Source organism: Perca flavescens, chromosome 10, assembly GCF_004354835.1.
Source record: "Perca flavescens isolate YP-PL-M2 chromosome 10, PFLA_1.0, whole genome shotgun sequence".
NCBI classification, from domain to species: Eukaryota; Metazoa; Chordata; class Actinopteri; order Perciformes; family Percidae; genus Perca; species Perca flavescens.
The window spans coordinates 34,013,162-34,035,760 of NC_041340.1; the positions used below are offsets into that span (position 1 = coordinate 34,013,162).

The 22,599-nt window shown below is 42.1% G+C and overlaps 1 protein-coding gene across 3 annotated transcripts in view; it reads left to right on the top strand.

Moving 5' to 3' along the window:
* Window positions 1–22,599, top strand: part of zgc:66433 (uncharacterized protein KIAA1211) — a 67,715-nt gene that overhangs the window by 38,701 nt on the left and 6,415 nt on the right. For all 3 annotated transcript variants that reach the window (XM_028589931.1, XM_028589933.1, XM_028589932.1), the window contains exons 3-11: window positions 1,773–1,947; window positions 3,893–4,019; window positions 9,856–9,996; window positions 10,100–10,159; window positions 13,024–13,164; window positions 13,431–13,533; window positions 15,115–15,385; window positions 17,764–18,301; window positions 19,932–21,321. In XM_028589931.1, coding sequence (XP_028445732.1) covers window positions 1,773–1,947; window positions 3,893–4,019; window positions 9,856–9,996; window positions 10,100–10,159; window positions 13,024–13,164; window positions 13,431–13,533; window positions 15,115–15,385; window positions 17,764–18,301; window positions 19,932–21,321 — 2,946 coding nt within the window. The remainder of the gene's footprint in view (window positions 1–1,772; window positions 1,948–3,892; window positions 4,020–9,855; window positions 9,997–10,099; window positions 10,160–13,023; window positions 13,165–13,430; window positions 13,534–15,114; window positions 15,386–17,763; window positions 18,302–19,931; window positions 21,322–22,599) is intronic.

A 22,599-nucleotide genomic window follows, 5' to 3' on the forward strand; every position in this document is an offset into this window, starting at 1 on the left:
TGGTGATCCCTTGACTTGTCCCTCTAGCGCCACCAGCAGGTCAAACCTTTTTGTTGCTACAATACCTACTACACTAATGACAGCCTCAGCTGGACTTTGTATTTTAATCATAGACTGTTAAAATATACAGTGCTGAACTTATAAACTAAGATGTTTAACATTGCGAACATTATCCTGCTAATCATCAGTTAGCATCATGTTAGCATTGTCACTGTGTGCATTTAAGCATGCCGATGTTAGCGTTAAGCTCAAGAACAACAAGATTGAGCTTAAAAACAGTGTCACAGAGGCGCTAGCATGGCTGTAGTGGGGGCTGTGTTTGCTTCAGGTATCAGCCGGACATGATATCGATCCAGGAAGTCCAGTTTGAGTAACAGATCCATTGCAGTGCACTGTGGTTTAGAAGTACTGCATTCTTGGTACAAAGTAACCATGCATTCATGGACATCGGAAAAACGTTTTTCCGAGTGAAAACGTCACCATTCACGTAACGTCCTGTGGGAATCAGTTTTGGGAAACTCGGGCTGGATTTTGATAACCAAGTTCCCCAGTTGGTGACGCGTTGTTGACAACTGACGTTTGATAGAGGCGACTTTGGTTCACTGAACATATTTCAATGATAATAAACTGTTTATTGTGGACAAATTCCTCTGCCAATAAACATACACAAACATAATATGTTTAAAATTATTCATAAATAGGCCTATGTATAAAAAAACAACACATTATCCATGTCTTTTCCCGTTCGTTGTCCTGCAGATAACACAAAAAAACACCTGACGATGTGCTGTTTGGATGCTTGCATAAGAAAACAACAGAAAATCTTTTGTTATTGTGGCCTCCATGTTTTCACACACCTTATGCTCTAGGCTACGGCCAACCATGGTGGCAGTCATGCAAAAAGTTGTTATGCCAAACGCCAATATAACAGAAGAAGAAGAACACGCATCCCGACCATGTCAACGCTGCCAGTCGGAAAAACAACGTAACCAGGGGGGCGGTGCCTGTTATTCCGAGGTGGCATGAACGCAGCATAACCTACTAGGGATGTGTGCCTGCATGTTTGTGATTGGCCACCGCAGTTTCTTGCCAGATGATGTAGAGTTGTGTCGCTGCAGGTTTTTGTTTTGCCACAGCCCCGCTGTGCCACCGGACTGCTTTCATTCGAATAAATGAAGAGGCTGCGTTTTTACATGCAGAGCACAAGTTGGTCTGAACGTGGCCTTAGTCTTGTTATTAAAACACAAGGATAAGGACATTTTTCTTTACACTGACTATTTGAGTTGAATAGAAGACTACATTTTAAGACAGCCTGTTGAATGTGAGACAGAGAGAGGACCAGTGGGCATTTCAGGTTCTAGATGAGCTTGCTGACTGAACGCAATGAAAGCACTTTGTAGCTGTTTAAGGAGTTATAAAAAAGTTGTTGAGTTTTTCCACTGCAGTGCCAATGGAGGTGGACTCACTGGGGAGGGGGGGAGGGTTTACAAGCTGAAGAGTGTGTGTGTGGGAATCTGTCTTTATGTACTTCTTTATGTGCATCAGTCTTGGTGTGTAGTTTCTTCAGGGATACCTACCTAGGCCTTTACAGCCAACACAGGGCTAATTGCTCAATGTAGAACCCAGATGAGGGTTGTATGTAAAGACGCTGTGTGGGTAATTGTCTCGTTAACATATCACTGTGCAATTAGTGGTAAAGAGGAAAAGGTAACTGTAACGGGGGTTCAAACAGTTTTCTTTAATTGTCTCTCTTTTCTCAATTGTCTTCACAGGAAAGAAGAAGTCCAAGTTCCAGACATTTAAAAAATTCTTTGCCAGGAAGAAGAGAAAGGAGCCGCCAGCGGCAGGAGCAGACACGGGGCTTAAAGCCAGCCAATCAAGTGACAATGTCAGCAAAACATCCGAAAATAACACGCTCACTCGATCAGAGAAGGACAAGGGCTCTGGGTAAGATCACACACACACACACACACACACACACACACACACACACACACACACACACACACACATACACAAAAACATGAGTTAGCAGTGACAGAAACACTTTTATTGAAACATCTACACAGTTACATACACATGTATGCTAAGTGCCTGTCAACTGAAATAAAAAAAATACTTCTATGTGGTTTATTTGGGAAATGTTTGGTTTAAGTGCTACATTTTGCGTCTCAAATCTGCAATCTCACCCATTTTGCTTCCCATTAAGCTTTATATTTGTTAGAGAAGGGTTACAGAATGCCTCATCTAATCCTTTCTGTTTGGACTTTGAACTGTCCTCATCACATTTTCTCTAAGTCAAGTCATTCCCGACTACTCCAATTTCTTCCACCACAGTAGTTTTTACTGCACACGCAGCACACTATTAGCGTTTCCTTCATAATTGTATTTGTCTCAGGGTAGAAAAGCCTTTTAAAAAGGCGTTTAGTCCATCATGGTACACTAAAACCGAAGCTAATTAAAGGACAATATGAACCTAGGGGTTAATAACACACGGGTGCAGAGTCGACCGTTCTCTGGGATATGTTTTCATGCCAATCGAAAGTGTCTCCAGCTTGAAACAAGATACCACAAACCGCTGATTAGCTTATAAAGCTAGTCGTCGGGGCATGGGTAAAGTAAAAAGAAATCTCTATTTCTATACCACTAACAAGGCTCAAAATAGCACCACACTTCCACGGTAGCATAATGAGGGTCCCTACATGTAAACCGAAGCATTGAGAAGTTTCTAAGACAGTTTATTAAAAAGATAGTTGTAGAACGCCATGCCTGAGCTATGTTACTGGTTACTGGTTACACAGCGTTCGTCATTCAACGTTTTGTTTTCCCAAGATGGCGCCTGCCTGTATATGTGAACGGTACTGTCTTTATAAACTACCTTTGTAATAAACTGTCTGTACACTTACAAAGTTCTCAATGCTTCGGTTTACATGTAGGGACCCTCATTATGCTACCGTGGAAGTGTGGTGCTATTTTGAGCCTTGTTAGTGGTAAAAGCTAAAACTGGTCACATTCGATTAGCATGAAAACATATCCCAGAGAACGGTCAACTCGGTACCCATGTGTTACTAACCCCTAGGTTCATTTTGTGCCTGAATTGTCTTTTAAATAGATTTTGGTGGGTTGGCAGATCATTAAGGTGAGATGACCCACCCCAATGAAATATGAATCCAGTTCAAGCAATGTAAACTTTTTTTTTTTTTTCAAAGATATGCTCAGACTTTCCAGTGTTTTATTCAGCCGCCACTTATTTTATACCACACGCATTTTTAACGGGTTCACCAACAAAACACAGCCGCTGACAGTAGATGCAATGTGTCATTGTCCTGCAGCCCAGTTTTATGTGTCTACCCAATTTGTTGGTGTTCCCCTTGTCTATTTTGACTTTAGATAATCTTCTCTTGTGTGAAAACGGATAGAGATAATTTAAGAAAGGAAGATCATGTTTTAACATCCATCTCCTGTTCTCCCTCAGCTGAGGCTCGTGGCTTCCTGTTTTCGTAACAAGTAATGGAATGTGTCTTCCTGTGGACAGTCCTAATTTCCTTTGTTTTCCTAGGCTGTGCCACTTCCTGCCTCGTCTACTCTGGACTTTTTCTCGGTGTCACAGGATATACTGTATCTGCTCCAATTTTATTGAACTTTACCCTTATAATCATTAGGGAATACGGCACAAAGTAGTTGGACAAAAAAGAACATAATAAGAGATTATTGATTTATTTGAAATGATTTTCTTTGATAAAAGAAGAGAATAATAATATAGGGTAAAAAAATCCACTGACCAATGGGGAATCCCAACATCCACTTCTCTTTATTTAGTTTATTATGTTTTTGAATCTGTGAAACATCCCTTTCTGCTTTGTTTATTTCTTCTTCTTCCTGTTTCCCAAAGGTCAAAGATCAGCCTGGGCAGCAAGGCCTTGTCCCACGACTCTGTCTTTGTTTCGGACTTGTCGGAGGCCAACGAGGCTCTGGGGGCATCTCAGGACAGCATTCACGGGAAAGTGAAATCACTACAGGTAAATAGACATTAACAGCCTCCCTGGTCTTTTGGTTGGAGACACTGGTTAACCAGAAGAACCTAGTTTCAGTATCTCGGTCTTTTCCTGGAGAAATAAAAAAGTGTCCCTGACCTTTGACCTGACTGTGGGGACAGGCAAGAAAAAAGCGCCTTTGACTGCAGGTTAATGAGGAATAATAGACACACAAAGAATCACTGTCTGCGTGTTTGGGAGTGAGTGTGTCTATGACCCCATACTGTTCTCAGCTGTCATAAGCAGTATTTATCAATAAAGGAGTTGATATAGAGAGAGAGTGGTACCAGCTGATCTGCTGTATGTTTACTTTCTATATTTAGTCAGACGGGCCGGGCTGATGTGTATCACAAAGGGAGGTTAAAATGAAAGCGTCTGTCAAAGCAACATGAAGGAGTGCTTGATGAAAAGAAAAGCAGACAGACAGAACAAATGTCTGTCACAACAATGGGCTAAAATAGGAAGACATGAGACCCAGACAGAGGGACTGACCTTAAACTGCTCCATCTAATGGAGATTTCTTTACCTTGAAGTGCTCATATTATGCTTTTTGGATTGTCCCCTTTCCTTTATTGTGTTATATATCTTTTTTGTGCACGTTATAGGTTTACAAAGTGAAAAAGCCCAAAGTCCACCTCAAAGGGACTTACCATGTTCCAGAGAAAACACTGTTCACAAACTGCTCCAAACAGCTCTATTGTAGTCCAGCCTTTACTTCAGAGACAAATGTGGTCACTTTGTAACACACGTTATAATGCTCGCCTAGCTGCTAGCGTGGCACGCCTTCATACTCTGCATAACTGACTGGCTAGCAGTACTTACTGCACATGTGCGACTCCCAACAAAGATGGAACAGAAGTGAGATGTCTCACTCTGTAACTAAAACAGAGAGCTCAACACACAGGGTGAAAAGAGGAGCTGCAGCAAAAATATGGTGTTTTCTGAAAATTAAATGACATAAACCTATTCTGGTACAACTTCTAAATACAATTATGAACCTGAAAATTTGCATAATATGAGCGCTTTAATCCTCACATTGAGCTGCCTGTTTGATAAGCAGAATGAGGCGGTTCCAGAGCCAAATATAAACCCACTGTGTAGGGATCAATATTTTACAAGGTGCTTTGTTATTAGACTATAATGCACAGTGCAACGCTGTGGTCACTGACTTAACCCTTGTTTTGTCTTCCCGTCGATTCAATTAAAACTTTTTTTTTCAACGTTTTCCGACTTTTTTGTCACTTTTCCTGATGTTTTGTCCACTTTTTTTGTCGATGACCCAATTTCGCGATGTAGAAACCTTTTGAAAATGGGTCAAATTTGACCCGAAGACAACAGGAGGGTTCTGATAATAGAGAGGCAAAGTCCCGCCCTTCTACTTCCGGTCCATGGGACCTTAATTCGGAAAAAATATGAACAAGAGTCAATGGAGAGATAATAATTATTTTTTGATCCCTTTTGAATTGAGTCATGGATTACATATATGATGTTCGTCAATTTAAAACATTATTTTTCAACCGAAGAAAGTCTCAGTTTATTGTTAAGACTGTAAAAATACGTAATTAGAAAGACTACAAACTTCATGGATGACGTCTCGCTGAAGCTACAATGTCTGTGTGTATCGTACCGGGGATGTAACATTACTCTAATGAGCAGAGGATCTCGCTTGTTCTTTAGCTTATCTGCTGAAAACACTTGACTGGATAAAACACAGCAGTTAAGATAACGTTAGATGTGTTGGGGAACAGAGCTAAGCTAGCTAGCTAGCGAGCAAACCAAGCATCAAGCTAGGTGACGTAGATTGTGTGAGACGGGAGATGTAGTCCACTGAGCGGTTTCACACTAAACTAAGTGGTCATATGACAAACCTACGGCTAACTGAGACAGTCTTCGGTTGAAAAATTATCTTTTAAATTGACGAACAACATATTGTAATGCATGGCTCAATTCAAACGGGATCAAAAAATAATTTGCTTCTCCCCGTTCACTACCGTTCATATTTTTTCTGAGCTAAGGTCCCATGAGGTCCACCGGAAGGCGCGGGACTTCGGCTCTCTATGTTGGTGTCAGTTTGCAGATATCCCAAACAAGGCCATACAATGGAGGTCATTACTGTATTCCAAATCTATGCTACCTAATGCTACCAAACATCTGTATTATATTTCAAATATTTTTTTCTTAACATTCAATATATTTATTCAACTGTTACATTCTATTTTCTGTAATTTATCTCCCTGCAAAATGCTACTTCAGAGCCCTGTCCACAGTGCCAGGATATCATTCTGATGGAAAAAAAACATTATGGTGTCCTCAATGGTAGCTAACAGAATCAGACATGCTAATGACTTTGCTAGCACGTCCTGTAATAGTTGTTATATTAATATTCACTAAACAAAATCGTTTGACATAAATTGGAAGGCACACAGTAAAAAAAAAAGAAAGATGAGAAATAAGAAAAGAGTAAATGCCACCTTTTTGCTATTTTTTCAAAATGCTAACGTTGTTGTTTGCTAGTTTTTGGTCACAACTATGCTTTTTTATCTCAAATTAAGTCTCATTCATGTGAAGTTATAACACAACAGCATTACAAAGATACTATATGTCTAGACAACAACATTTTGTACTGTTTTATAATCATTTAGTAATAAACTGAAATGTATGTGCTACCAAGTTGAGCTTCCTAACACAAGTGCTAATGGTGAGATAAGCTATTCCTATGTCCTTTTTTTAGTTGGAGTTCCTCTCTGTTTCTCAGTGTGTTAGAGTTACTGTAACAATATTTGAATATCAACACTGAAAACTGCAGCGGTCGTGTCTTGATGTCAAGGTCTTGGCGTGTGCCTGTGTCCAGCACGGCTAAAGAAAAGCTGTATCTTCCAGTGTTTGCTTTGCACCTTAGTCCTTGAGTGACGTTTGCAGGGCAACACAGATAACAGGCAGATAAGTCTGTTAGTTTGAGTTTCTGTGATACCTGCGCAACACACACACACACACACACACACACACACACACACACACACACACACACACACACACACACACACAAACACACACACACACACACATATACACACACACACACACACACACACACAAACACACACACACTCACAGTCAGTCTCTGTTAATCATACTCTACACTAGTAGTTGGCTCTTCTCCATCTCTACCGTAGAAAACACACATAGACCTGGAAAACACCTTCACTTCCTGCTGTAATATCTACAAGTGCGGCATTGTTTCCAGGTTTTTGATTCTGATTCATGTGTTTTAAACAAGCAGTGACCTCCGGTGCTAAAACAAATATAGCCAATGCGGAAGTAGTCTATATCGACGATTATTCATTTACGGGATCGTTCCGGATGCCCGATGACTGAGGTTACCACCGGATGTCCCTCATTTTCAGCCCGAAGTCCGTCACCTTCCACTTTCTTTGTGTTGGCATTCAAGACTCCGGTCGATTCGGGATACTTCCTCTGAGCTAGAACTGACAATCAAATTATATGGATAGTTTTTTATATATAAAATTCTCATTATACACTCGACAGCCATTTTATCCCCATAGACCCCCATGTTAAAATGGCCAACTTTACAGCAGAAATAAACATGTTTACAGCCTGCTACAAAAGAAACTGGGTTTTGGTCTCTATAGCTCAGTTCCCCCTTCATAACAATTGTGGGGGGGGTGTATGCATAATTAAGGGTGTGTCGCTTTGAGTGACAGGTGGGCTGCCGTCACAGGACGTGAGTACCAGTGGTGAAATATAACTAAGTACATTTACTCAAGTACTGTAATTAAGTACAAATGTTGAGGTACTTTACTTGAGTCTTTTCTTTTCGTGCCACTTTCTACTTCTACTCCGCTACATTTCAGAGAGAAATATTGTACTTTTTACTCCACTACATTCATCTGACAGCATTAGTTACTAGTTACTTTACAAATGAAGTACGTAGTTTAAAAATGATGTTTTATTATAAATTAAACCACCTGACAATACAACGGCCTACAAGTCCAGCTGAAATGATTAGCTGATTAAACACTTAGTTGATGACAGAACTGTTTGGATCATTTCCAGTTTCTAAAATTAGAATTTTTCTGCATTGAGTACTTTTACTTTTAGACATACATTTTCTTGATGATACTTACATAGTTTTACTCAGTGTGGTATTAGTACTTTTACTTAAGTAAAGGATCTGAATACTTCTTCCACCACTGGTGAGTATAGACTATAGGTCTTCATTCATTTGCCTCAGCTCCATCCATTTGCTCCACCTCTATGATCATTTTTGGATTAGCCAACGCCAGGCACTGCCAAGATGGCGACAGCAAGAGCCACTAGGAGCCGCCCACTTTGAGCTTCATTTTGGTTCTTCAGAAACCTATAGGGGACGTGACAGAGACTACGTCCATACTTTATTCAGTCTATGGTTTTGGCAACACATTCTCACTCCCATCGCATAAAATACGGACGCTTGGTCAAGTGCCTTTGGTGTTGTTATTGACGCTAAAAGTCTCCTTTAGCATCATATCTAAACACTGTTAGGTTAAGGAAAAAGTCATGGGTGGGCTAATAAAAAGGTTTGTTTCGGTGACACACGCAGGACAAGAACGAGACAGTTGGGTTTAGGAAAAGAAGAACAGGACAGTTGGGTTTAGGTAAAGAAGAACAGGACAGTTGGGTTTAGGAAAAGAAGAACAGGACAGTTGGGTTTAGGAAAAGAAGAACAGGACAGTTGGGTTTGGGTAAAGAAGAACGGAACAGTTGGGTTTAGGTAAAGAAGAACGGGACAGTTGGGTTTAGATAAAGAAGAACAGGACAGTTGGGTTTAGATAAAGAAGAACAGGACAGTTGGGTTTGGGTAAAGAAGAACGGGACAGTTGGGTTTAGATAAAGAAGAACGGGACAGTTGGGTTTAGGTAAATAAGAACGGGACAGTTGGGTTTAGGTAAAGAAGAACGGGACAGTTGGGTTTAGGTAAAGAAGAACGGGACAGTTGGGTTTAGGTAAATAAGAACGGGACAGTTGGGTTTAGGTAAAGAAGAACGGGACAGTTGGGTTTAGGTAAAGAAGAACGGGACAGTTGGGTTTAGGTAAATAAGAACGGGACAGTTGGGTTTAGGTAAATAAGAACGGGACAGTTGGGTTTAGATAAATAAGAACGGGACAGTTGGGTTTAGGTAAATAAGAACGGGACAGTTGGGTTTAGGTAAATAAGAACGGGACAGTTGGGTTTAGGTAAAGAAGAACGGGACAGTTGGGTTTAGGTAAAGAAGAACGGGACAGTTGGGTTTAGATAAAGAAGAACAGGACAGTTGGGTTTAGGTAAAGAAGAACGGGACAGTTGGGTTTAGATAAAGAAGAACAGGACAGTTGGGTTTAGGTAAAGAAGAACGGGACAGTTGGGTTTAGATAAAGAAGAACGGGACAGTTGGGTTTAGTAAAAGAAGAAAGCAGCGGTTGGGTTTAGGAAACGTGACACGCGGGACACAATGTGGAACACGATGCGGGACACGATCCCCGGTCTCCTGGGTGAAAGTCCTGTGTTGTTTGACCCATCCACCCCCCCAACCAACCTCCCTATGCGGATGTTCGGGCTTTCATACTCCTTGCTAGCAACTACGTCATCTTCAAGCGCCGTGTAGCTGCTGCTCTCCCCGGTGCGTTCCACAAACACTCTGAAGGGGTGCTTTTCGCATCGTTTCTGACGCTGACAGACATTGCCCAAACGTCTGTATTTTATGAGTTTGGAGTGAGAAATGGGTTGGTTTTGGACATTGATGACAAACACATATACACACAAATCTGATTTTTTCCTCTGCAGCTCCAGCTGAAGCAGGCCATCAGACTGGGCTCTCCTCCGTCCCTCATGTGTGTGAAGAAAACGGACGATGCCGGAACTGTGTCTGAGGATGACGGCCTGCCCTGTAGTCCACCTGAATACACCACACTTCACGCGGCCATGGTAACACATATTATTGAGTAATGTCCCACTCTGTGGTCCACCTGAATGCTGTCTGCAGACAGCACTGCTAACACACGCTCTCTCTCCTCTCGCTGCATCCCAGAATCAGGCTCAGAGGAACAGCTCCATCAGTCTGGAGGGAACAGAGAGTGACGACGACCAGGTAAACAAACACTTTATTATTGTGATTAACAATTTTTAACCATATACAAAACATACAACTCACAACATGAACCAATGCACAAAGCTTCCTAGGAGCCCTCCAGAAAGCTCAGGTACTTTCCCCATTTTCTAGTGTACACATCCAATCTGGCAAACTGTTATATGACATTTCTTCAAACGCCGCCACCCTAGCCATCTCACACGCCCTCTCCTGGATTGATGGGCCCCCTTGCATTCTTCCATCCCCTTAAAATAATCGGTCTGACTATCATCAAACTAGTCTGGACCCAGCTTCTCATGTGCTTATCCACCCTAAACAAACACTTCAAAGAGCACGCCTACTCAATAAATGTCGGACATTGTCATTTTCAAACTTGTGGTCTTCGTACGCGACCGACCCTGACTCAAGTGACATCGCTTGAGCTTATTTATCAGACTCTATACAGCTCCCTCTGGAGACACAAAAGGCTAAATCCACTTCTAAACTCCAATACGTGGTACTGTTATAAAATAAATAGCCTCCACGTAACATAGTGAAGGATTTCCCCTGTCACCAGCCAAAACAGCCATTCAAGTCATCTCATGGTGCCTTATAAAAGGACCTTATATAGAGGAACCTTCAGGCTGTGTGAGTGTGACATTTCTCCACGTGACTGATGGTAATAAAAAATCTCATGGTCCAATCTAATCACTGAAAAACATTGCAAATTGAACATCTTCTCTCAGTCTCTTAATCCCCATTCTTTCTTATTCCTATCCTTCTCCCTCTGTATCCTCTAATTGTCTGCTGAGCTACACTGCACTGTATGTGTTTGTGGTTCAACTAATGCTCCTTGGTATGCCCCAAATGCTCCCTGACGGCACTGTCAGTTAAAACAATTCACTGCAATTAGTTCTTTTCAGCTGGACACTGCCAATTTGTGATAAGGCAAATGTCCTAAAAATCCCTCAACTATCCATTTAGTCTCGCTGGGCAAAAAGCACAGTCAGCAAAGTATGACAAATGAGCATTTAATGATAGTGCCGTTTTAGCAATTTCAGAAGGGGTTTTTGGACAGTCATTTTCCTACTGAAAAAACCCCGCAAATGGCCCGCTACAAAAAACCCTGAAAATATCCCTTTTTAAAGTGCATTCCACACAGGAATGTGGTCAAGGAGGACTGCAGTGACTTATGAATTGCCGTCAGAGTGGAGCTTGAGCTTGACCACTCACTGAGAAGTCCCGACAGACTTTATGGAGATACAGAATGTTTAGATTTTTTTAATTCTGAAAATGAACTTGGATTTCATTGCAGGGCTAACCGCTTTGAGCTAGACAACATGTCCATATCAGTCTAAAATCAGTCTGGGTACTTGGGTCTGGGTCAGTCTGCCTTCATATTTACTGTAAATAGAAAGAGTGCAGAGGGCTTAACTTTTAACTCTGCGTGTTAAAGCTGCACTAATCAATATTTTTTGCAATGTGAAAGTTATTGCTCATAACGATGAAACCTCAGAGAATTACAATCAGACTCTGTCCTGCTATAGTGCCTTTCAGTTTATTTTTTTTTAATTTCCGGCCTACAACTTCACTGTTCTGGTTCACTCACGCAGCTCTTATCAGTGTTGTTTTCAGCCGCAGCCAACAGCTGTGTTCTGTGAAGAAGCTCTGATAAACGCACTGTACACTGTCGTCTGCCGTCTATAGCTGGTGAACATAGTGGAGCATTTAGCAGCTAAAGAGCCAGATCATTCGATGATGATTTGAATGGTGTAATTTAAAGTTTAGAGGCTTCTTAAGTCCGATACGTTTTGTGTGTCCACCTGAGGATTTAACCATCTCCTGCAGCTCTGAATCAGACAGTAAATGCACGAAGACAAATGCATCTGTCGCACAGTAAATAACTGTCATGTGCTTTGTGTGTGATGCTCAAAGATGGACCTCAGGGTGTGTGTGTGTGTGTGTGTGTGTGTGTGTGTGTGTGTGTGTTCAGAGTGCATTCCAATGGTTTCTCTGGCAGTCAGCGTGTCTGCTTGTAGTTATAGCATTTAAATTCTGCCTCAACCCGCCTCTCTCTCTCTCTCTCTCTCTCTCTCTCTCTCTCTCTCTCTCTCTCTCTCACTCTCACTCAAACACACACGCAACACATACACAGAGACCTGAAAACTCCATAAACAGAAATCTAGAATTGGATCACATGCCTCTAACTGTCACACAATAACTAAAGTGTAGTTATGACATATCATATGACCTCTGGTGGGCTCTAGCCACGCAAATAGTTTTGGTTTCGTTTGCCGATGTTCGGAGATTTTCATCTCTGAACCGCTGCCACAAACCCGAAACAATAGAGCCAAGAGTGGTGCTCAAAGCATCGAAAATGATATTTGAAAAAGCAGCCGCAGACCTCACCGTGGAATCTTGTTTAGTAGAAAATAGAAGTGAAGTGTGTGTTGACATGTCAAACTGTAAATTATTAGTACTCTGTTAGGGTTTTTTTCTTAAGGATAATGGATGGGAAAAGGTAAAAACCTCTTTAAGATTTTTATGTCAAACTGTCAGAGGACAGAGAGGGGTACTTCTCCAGTGAGGACAGAGAAAGTGTTGGTCTTGCAGATAAGGGCAGCTAATATTTATACAGCTGGACTCCCTCCCTCCTCCCTCTCTCTCTCTCTCTCTCTCTCTCTCTCTCTTTCTCTCTGTCTCTCTTTGCTGGTGTTGCTCTATTCACTTTGGTTGTTTTTTTTTCTGCTGCCTTCATTTTTTAAGGGAAACCCCACCTTTTATCACGATCAACTTTACTTGTTTTACTTGTGTTCTCAAATGCCTCAGGAGAATTCCCCCTGTTAATAAGTTATTTGTGAAACTCTGTCCCGTTGTCTTTCCAGTTGTCTGGAGCGGTGAGCCCCCTGGTGGTCCCAGGGGACTTCAGTTTGCCGGCCAGTCCCTTCGGCTGTCTGGATAACTCTGCTGCCAAACACAAGCTGGGCCTGAGACACAAAGCCTGCAACAGGAGGAAACCTGTCTGTGTAAGACATTCAGACGCATACAAACACACTAACATGATCACATGTACTCTTATTGCCTTTGACAGATTAAAATAGGGAAATGGGAGAGAGAGGGAGATGACATGCAGCAAAGTGCCATGGGTTGGAATTGAAATGACGAAAGGGTCAGCCATAGAACCGGTGTTCTGCTCAGTGGCACTTTAACCGGACTATCTAACTGTCACCATGACCGCCACAGTGGTCATTGAGAATGATGATGTAATCGCGAATGTCTCCTGTCCATGCAGAGGCTGGAGATGAAGGCAGAGGGAGACTCTGTGTTGGAGGAGACCCTGAACGCCTCCATAACAGAAGCTTTGGAGGAGCGAGATCAACAGAAGACATCAGAAGGTATGTTCACTTTTTTTTTTTCAGCTTGACTTAACTTTTTTTTGCCTTTAAATCAAGGACTGCCTGTATGGAAGTCTTTCACTGCCCAATATTAATATTAAATCATTTAATCAAATAGAAATTCCATATTCCATTTCAGTTTGCAAATGAAATATATGAAAATGCATAATTACTCCCAAATTTATAATTAAAATAAAAGCTCCATTGGCAAATGATTTTCAGTGTACTCCCGAGTCTAACATTGCAATAATGACAAAAGAAATTTAATCTGAAATGTATTTTTCATTTTTACATTTCCAACCTAAATTTAAAAATGAAATTGCTCTTTTTTAATTACTGTATGTCCTGATTTCTAATGAAAATAAAATGGCTTTTTCACTTTTATATTGGTTTGGGAGAAATTTAAGAGATTAAAAAATATATATATATGCGTGGGAGAGTCCGGCCATTTCATTAGAAATTAGCTCAAATCAAGACATGATTAAAATTCACCTGCAAACATTTGTAATTTAGTTTTCAAATGTAGTCGTAATTTGTCCACCAATTTGTCCAACAAAGAATTCACATTCAATTTCATTATCAATATGATAGTAATATGCTAAGTGAGTGCACTCAAAATTATTATTTTGAACTAGATTTAGCAAATTATGCATTTTCTTTTTTTTTTATTAAAAACTTTACTTTAAATTTTTCTCGTAACAGTCACAGTAAACTAGACAAGTCAGCAATAAAAAAAGCAAAAAATAAATAAATAAAGGAAAAACAAAAACCACACACACACATAGGTAGGGCTGGGTATCGTTCAAAACCTTTCGATATAGCTACCAATACCAATACCGTGACTTGGATACTGGTTCCTAAATTATACTTTTTTCGATACCAATTTTATAAAATCCATTATAACAAAAGAAATGACAACATTACGGCACAAATCTTATTTATGTTTCAGCTCCTACTACGTTACTGTGTGTAACATAGAGTTTTTCCTGCGTGTCTCTACGACGTGTAACGTTAGACAGCCAATCACCAAAATGATTAGATCTTGGTAGAAGCATGCTGATTGGCTCACTGACGCTGATGAGATTTACTCAATAGGTATTGAAATTGGGTATTGAATGACAAGGCATTTTTCAATACTCAATATTTTTGGTCTGAATTCGGTACACAGCCCTACACATAGGTGGAGTGCTGCCAGAGTATCAGAGTGCAAGATCAAAGCATGCTCCATTAAGGGTGGCAGCAAACACACAAATCAGACATTTCATTTCATTTTCATATCGAAAAAAAATTTCCACACCTTCAAAAATTATTTTTGTGAATTCCTTTTGTTAAAACGAATCTGTTCCATCTTAGCAAATTATGTCTTTTTTTAAATATGATCATGAAAATGTTACTTTTAAAATATTAATTTAATTTAATGTTGCCATATATTATGCACACACACAAATGAGATAGTGAATCTTTGATTTGGTTAAATGATTTCATGATAAACATCTGGCAGCCATAGACTTCCGTACCCTTTGCTGGCACTGCATCATATCAGGTTGCCCTCTGAGACCTTTGCTTCTGTCTGTGGTCCAGCTGTAAGTGTTGATGAGCTGAAACCAAAGGTGGATACGGAGGAAGAAGAAGACGAAGAAGACGAGGAGAAGGAGCAGCAGCCACAGCATTCCAGACACTCCCTGGTGAGAGATGAGGAGGAGAGGGAGGAGGGAGAGGACGAGTCTGAAGCAGAACAGGATGTTTCTCCCAGGCCGGACTCTTCCCCTCCTGCGGAGCTGTGTCACCCAGACGCCCAGCCCCTGGCCTCCTCCAAGCCCAGCTCCAGAGCCTCCTCTCTGGACAGTCACGGGTGATTAGACATCATTTCCTCCTTGTTTTTTCCTCCTCTCAATAAACTTCAGCTCATTCAAAATGCCCCAGCCAGACTCATATCCAGGTCCAACAGGAGAGAACACATAACACACATTTTAAAATCACTCCCATTGACATGTTCCCAGTCTGTTTTTAGAGTGGATTTTAAAATTAGAATGATCATTCGTAAGACTTGTATCGGGGATAGCTCCAAAACATATAGCTGAACTTGCTTTCCCCAAACAAAACCATAGACAGTTAAATGGACAATGGGACGCCATAGATTTCCACGGAGACCAGTGAAGTCTATTAGAAGCTCTTTTCCGGTGATGGCTGAGCGTTACTGATCAGCCTCCAAACGTCTTCTGGTAGCTGTGCCAAGAGAAATCTCAATCATTCAAAATCTTGCAGAGACGCAGAGCGTAGGTATATGTAAGGAGATAACATGGGCACAGGCTAATTATTGATCACCAACATGCTAGTTAACATTAGTAATTAAACTTAAACAGCTAATGTGAGTTGAAACTGCCTGTGAGCTTTTCCTGTACTGTACGGTAATTCCTCTACTATGCAACAGTAAGTCGCTTGGTTATGACACAATCGTTAGCCTATTTTTATAAAAACATCTGCTACGGAGCCATAACGTGAGGTACAAGGTAATGGAGCCTTTTATACATTGTTGTGTTTCTTTAGAAATAAAAAATGGACAAATAGAGTCTTTAAACGCTTCAGATGTAAAGTTATTCGCTGTCAAAGTGGTGCCAAAATTAATGGGAGTCAATGGAATGCTAGCGGAAGGTGATGGCTTGTTAGCAACAAAATGGCTCCATAGGAGGTACGCTTTGTGGAGGCTGGCTTACCCCCTTGAACAAAACCTGAGATCCACTGTTAGGTCACTCTTGGTTACTCTAGGGGTGTCCCCAACTAAGAATTTTCATAGTCGAATCAGAATTGTCATGTTTTGCCTATCGTCAACTGATCGTCGAATCATGTGGGTGGGGCGACCGTCGGTCCCGGATCATGGAAAGTGAAACATAAATCTGTCATGGGGCGGTTGGATTTATTTACCCACTATATAAAGATGTATTCAAAGCTTCAAAGATTCGCGGCGAGATAAAACCGATTTAGAACATTGAGGGAAAAGTTGCAGCGGTCTGAACCTGCCCGGAGGCTCAACAAACGCCTGCAAGCACAGTAGCCTGAGTAGTCTCGCATTGCCAGACCTACCTCCACAGCACTGCGGAGGAGGGTCTGGCTAGTCCACACAGCATTCCGGGATGGGAGAGGAACGTGCTCTGGTTTATTGGCAATTCTTTAAACCAATCACAATCGTCATGGTCTGCACGGAGCCCTGTTGCCGCTACAAAATAGCCTCGAGAAGGAACTTGTTTTGGTGGAACATGTGTACGTTCAAAAGTAGTTTTAGTCGTTCAACAGAAAACTCAGATTGGACAGATAGTCTAGCTAGCTGTCTGGATTTACCCTGCAGAGATCTGAGGAGCAGTTAACCATAGTCCTCAGAAATCCACCGGAGTTTAAAATGCCAAAACAAAGAAAGAGGAAAGTAACAGACAACCGGCCGAAAAGAGGGACATCCGGTGGAATCTCCGTCAGCACTGGAGCAATTCCGGAAGTGGAATATAGCCTAATGTTAGAGCGATCTAGAGAGTGACTGAAGAGAGAGAGCGTTGTTAAAACGAAGTGAATCAGAGAAATAACACGTTTTTGCCATTTCATCACTAGAAATGTAACTGTGGCAAGCATCTCACTATCACTAATGTTATCCACATCCATATTTAGACGCAACAAATGATATATCCAGCAAGAAATAAAGCCTGAAAGTCGGAAGTTAGGTTAGAGTCGTTGTGCCATGAAATTGATACAGCGTCTCGTCTCATCTCATTGGTGTAAACAGGCAGGTTTCAGAACGTCGCAGACCGGCGCGTTGCAAGTTGCTGCAAGTTGCTGCAAGTTGCTGCAAGTTGCTGCAAGTTTACACTTGTCTTTACGAGTGTAAACTTTACGGCGCAGAAGTTTCGACTGTGAGACTGGCAGTCGAATCAGGCTCTTTCCATCGAAGCATTGAATATTTGACTATTCGTCGGTCACCCCTAAGTCACTCCCTGGTCAAACCTGAAAACTAAAGGTGATTGGGCCTTCTCTGCTCGGGGCCCCCCAGTTGTAGAATGACCTGCCGGAGATCGGGGAAGCCACAACATTGTCTTCTTTTAAGTCTCTTTTAAAAACTCACTACTTTAGACTTGCTTTTTATTGATTTTATTGTTTGTTGTTTTTTAAATGAATGTTAAGCACTTTGTAACTTAAAAAGCGCTTTTTAAATTAAGGTATAATTATTATTATTATATCTGCTTCTAGAGCCACACCGGAGCCCCCTGCTGGTCTCAGAGAGTATCTGCTGGACCCGCCCAGCGTTGCCGATGAAGCAGAGGAGAAGGGGTATGAAAGTGACTCTGCACTGAGCGGAGAAAATGACGAAGTCCAGGAAAGCAGAGAAGAGGAGAGCTCCTTCTTACAGGAAGTGCTGAGCTCCCTGAAGACTCCTCTGGCGTCCTGTCTGGAGACGGAGGGTGTTGTCCTGGAGACGGAGGAGGAGGAGGGGAAGGAACAGGAAAGAGAAGATGTGGCGATAGAGGAAGGAGAGGAGGTAAAGGAAGAGGAGGCAGAGGTGGACGAGCCTGTCGGTTATCTGGCTGGCTCCGACCACACCACACCGGTAGTGGTTAGCACTTTGAGCGCTCCTTCCTGTCAAGATGTTGAAGAAGAGGAGAAAGTCGAAGAGAAGAAAGAAGAAGAAGAAGAAGAAGAAGAAGAAGAAGAAGAAGAAGAAGCAGCAGAGGAAGAAGAAGCAGCAGAGGAGGAGGAACTAGTGGTGGAACACGTCAGTCAACATGGTGTATGTATCTTTGATTTATTTTTGAATTTTGTAATTGAAGTAGCTTTAACCTAGTGATGGCCTAATGAAGCTTCGGGAAACAATTTTTCTTTATTTTTAATTTTTTTATTCTTTTTCATCATGATTAGGTACCAGGAAGTACATCAAATAAGGGTGAAACAACAATAAAACAATTTTAGAATTTCATTAAAATCAGTTTCATCAGAATTTCTCTACTTTTACACACTATGCTACCCTCAATACTTATTATGGATTATACTGACCCACCCCTACCAACCCACTTTGCTTCCCCCAACCCACCCTACCATCCGCCCACCCCCGCCCCCATTTACCCGCCCACCGCTAAACATTGCTGGTCCTCATTCAAGACAGGTCCCACATACACATACACACGACAAAATATATATATATATATATATATATATATATAATAATAATAATAAAGGGGGTTTTAAAGACTAGAGCAGGGATCTTCAACAGGGGGTCCGGGACCCCTTGGGGGTCCTCAGAGTCAATGCAGGGGGGCCTCAAAATTATTGTTAATTTAAGTTTTTTCAAAAATTAACATCAGTAAACACAAATCCAACATATTATTAGCAAATATAAATCCCCACTGCTTACTGGCCTATAAGTAAGGTAGTCACTAAGGCCATCCGCAGATACAGTTCATCCTAAGGGTTCACTGTGCCACATTTACTTTATGTTTAACATTAAAACATGATTTATAAAACCATGCCAACAATTATAAGCCAATTTCAAAACTTAGTATGCAAAAAAAGCTATGTATAGAACGGCCACATGATATTGTAGGCCAAGTTTAATATGCAACTTCATTTTATACATAATATATAGTAGGGGGTCCCTCCCCGTCTCTCTTTCAGTTAAGGGGTCCTTGGCTTAAAAAACATTGAAGACCCCTGCTCTAGAGGGTATTATAAATTTGGCTCTATTGGCTAGCAACTCGTTTATTTTTGTCCTCTGACATTGATCTTTCAATACTTTTTTAAATTTATTTTATTTTTTTTATTTTAGGGCATTTCTGCCTTTATTGGACAGGAAAGCAGAGAGACATGAAAGGGGGGAGAGAGGGGGGGGAAGACATGCAGGAAAACCTTCACAGGTCGGATTCGAACCCTGGACCTTCTGCATCGAGGAACAAACCTCCGCACATGCGCGCCCGCTCCACCGACCAAGCCAACCGGCCACGATCTTTCACTACTTTAACCCTTTAGCCGCCTACACATTATCCACGCTAAAACTGCTCCGCGCTGGCCGTTCCATTGTTTTCTTATTGGGAGAGCGGTGCCACCCAACTAGGCGCAGCGCTATCCTTTTTTTTTTTATTCATGACACAATTGAAATACTTTTATTAATCATTATGGTTTATTGACTTACATTGCCTCATAGCTTAGGTTGGACTGATTTTAGGGATATGAAGCATTTGAAGAAACTCCAAGAAATGACATCACAATAAGCGAAAATACCAAAGTAGGCACTGGCGGACCATTTCTACTGCAGAGTTCAAAGGGTTACAAACCAGTAATGCGCCACTACCAGCTTGCGTCTATCTGTACCGTGTGCAGTTAAAAACTCAGATCTGTCTTACGTTCCTCTCTCCTTTATCTTCCAGCAAGAAGAGGAGGGCGAAAAAGACGAGGCAGAGGAAGTCAGCCCCGAGGAACAACCTGACACGCTTACAGGAAACGCTGTCGACCAGGCAGAGGAAGAGGAAAGAGAAGAAGAAGAAGAAGAAGAAGAAGAAGAAGAAGAGAGTGAGGGAGAGGAGGAGGCGATCGAGCTGGAGATAAAGCAGCCCGCGGTGGAGGAGGAGGAGGGACGGGAGACGAGGGAAGAGGACGATGAAGAGGTGAACGTGAAGGAGGCAAAGGAGAGAGTTGAGGAGGCGGAGGAAGCGATGGAAGACGAGAGGGACGACGCAAAAGAGATGACGGAGACGTTTCCTGAAGAGAACGGTGCCGTGTCGCTGCAGGAGGAAGAGGAGGGTGTTGCGGTCGGAGGCGTCAACGCGTGCACAAACGACGATGAATCAGACCTGGGGGGCCATCAGGTGTTCGCTGTAGCGCATGGAAGTCAAACAGCGTCCAATGAAAGCTTCGGAGAGGAGAGGGGAGATGGAGAGGAGAAGGGGGAGGAAGGCGTAGATATGGACCGCACAGAGCAGAAATCAGAGCAAGAGGAAGAGGGCGAAGCAAACCAACCTGACGCAGATCTGACCGAACAAGTTCGGCAGCGGGAGGGTGTCGAAACATCCCATTTAGTCATGAAGCAAGGGGGGGGGGATCAAAGTGAAGACACAGAACAGGCTAAGCCTTCTTCGCTGTTTCTTCCCGAGTCGCATTGCGAGGCTCTGTCACCGGAGAGTGGAGCCAGCACTCCCAGCAAGACCAGCACCATCCACATCAACCTGCTCTCTCCGAGCTCAGAGAAAGCCACACCTTTCTTTCCACAGTCCCCAACTGCCGAAAGTGAGACACGCTGTCATGCTGTAGCAGCCACACAGCAAAACACAGCAGCCACAGAAGAAGAAGAAGAAGAAGAAGAAGAAGAAGAAGAAGAAGAAGAAGAAGAAGAAGAACCAGCTGACAACGTGAAAACCGTAGAAATGGAAAAACGGTGGGCCCTGGACGGAGAAGCTCCACCTCCCGCCTCTGTGGAGGAAGACGTTAAACCGCCGTCCAGAGGTCCGGATCAGAGCAGAGCCCGCTTCACCGTCGCCCCCGCCTGGCAGAGATCCCTCTCTGTCGGCGATGTAGAAGAGAGTTTGATTCCTCCCTCCTCCCCGCCCGCCTGCGTCTCCAATTCGCCGTCCGCTGTCACTGGGCCCGGAGGTGCGGAGGTGGAGGCTGAGAAGGACCCTGACGTGGAAGCAGAGCCATCGAGTTCAGCTACGGTTGAACTGGTGTCGAGCCCTGGCAGAGTGAGGAACGCAGGGACCGGCACTGCATCATCGTCTCCATCGTCCGTTCAACCTCAGACCTCAGCTGCTGCAAGAACAGACAGTAAGCACGGTGAACCAGGGGGCGGGGCCAGATGTTGTTATTGTTCAGCTGTTTATGACAGCTATTTGCACCATTTTTCAAGCGATTTGTTAATAGAATGCCTACAAATTTGTAAACGAATTTGTGAAAAATAGCATAGTTGCCGGGAAACAATGCATTAGATTAGCATAAAGTAGGCATGTCTGTAACAGGGAGACTCATCGGTACCCATAGAAACCATTTTCATTTGGATTTCTGGAGGTGAGAGGTCAAGGGACACCTTTGAAGTGTCCTTGCCAGTTTATCCCTTGCTAAAACCTCCCTTGGCCTACCTTTTGGTTATTTAGCTTCATATGATACCAATATCTAGCTTTAAAACAGAACCCGCCACAGCCACTGAAAGACAGTAAAGTTGGCCTAAAAGATTCTGGGCCTTTAAGAAAACATTCGGGGCTGGAGCCCCAGAAGCCCCCGCCCCGCTCAGCCCCTGCGATGAACAAGTCCAAAAGTAGACCATGAAGATTCTTTATTTGGGTACTCAGGTCATGTCTTTTTTGGGGCCTTTTTAAATATTATTTTCAGTTACGTTTTCTCTTTGCACTAGTTTAAAGTTTATTTTATTTATATAGCATATAGTGCTTCACTAAGACAGAAACATATGCATATAAACACACGTATGTATATATACATATATACTGTATGTATGTATGTATATATATATATATATATATATATATATATATATATATATATATATATATATATATATATATATATATATATATATAGTATCTCACAAAAGTGAGTACACCCCTCACATTTTAGTAAATATTTCATTATATCTTTTAATGGTAGAACACTGAAGAAATTACACTTTGCTACAATGTAAAGTATTAAGTGTAAAGCTTGTATAACAGTGTAAATGTGCTGTCCCCTCAAAAACACACAGCCGTTAATGTCTAAACCGCTGGCAACAAAAGTGAGTACACCCCTATGTTAAATTCCCATACAGGCAGGTAGATGTTTATTTTTAAAGGCCAGTTATTTCATGGATCCAGGATTCTATGCATCCTGATAAAGTTCCCTTGGCCTTTGGAATTAAAATACCCCCACATCCCCATACCCTTCACCATACCTAGGGTTTGGTATGGGGTACTTTGCATAAAATCATCTCTCAGTGCAAATCAAACCAGCTATTAGGCTAACCGACATAAAACCATGCCAATCTCTAGGTATGGTGAAGGGTGTGTGATGATGTGGGGCTATTTTAATTCCAAAGGCCAAGGGAACTTTAACAGG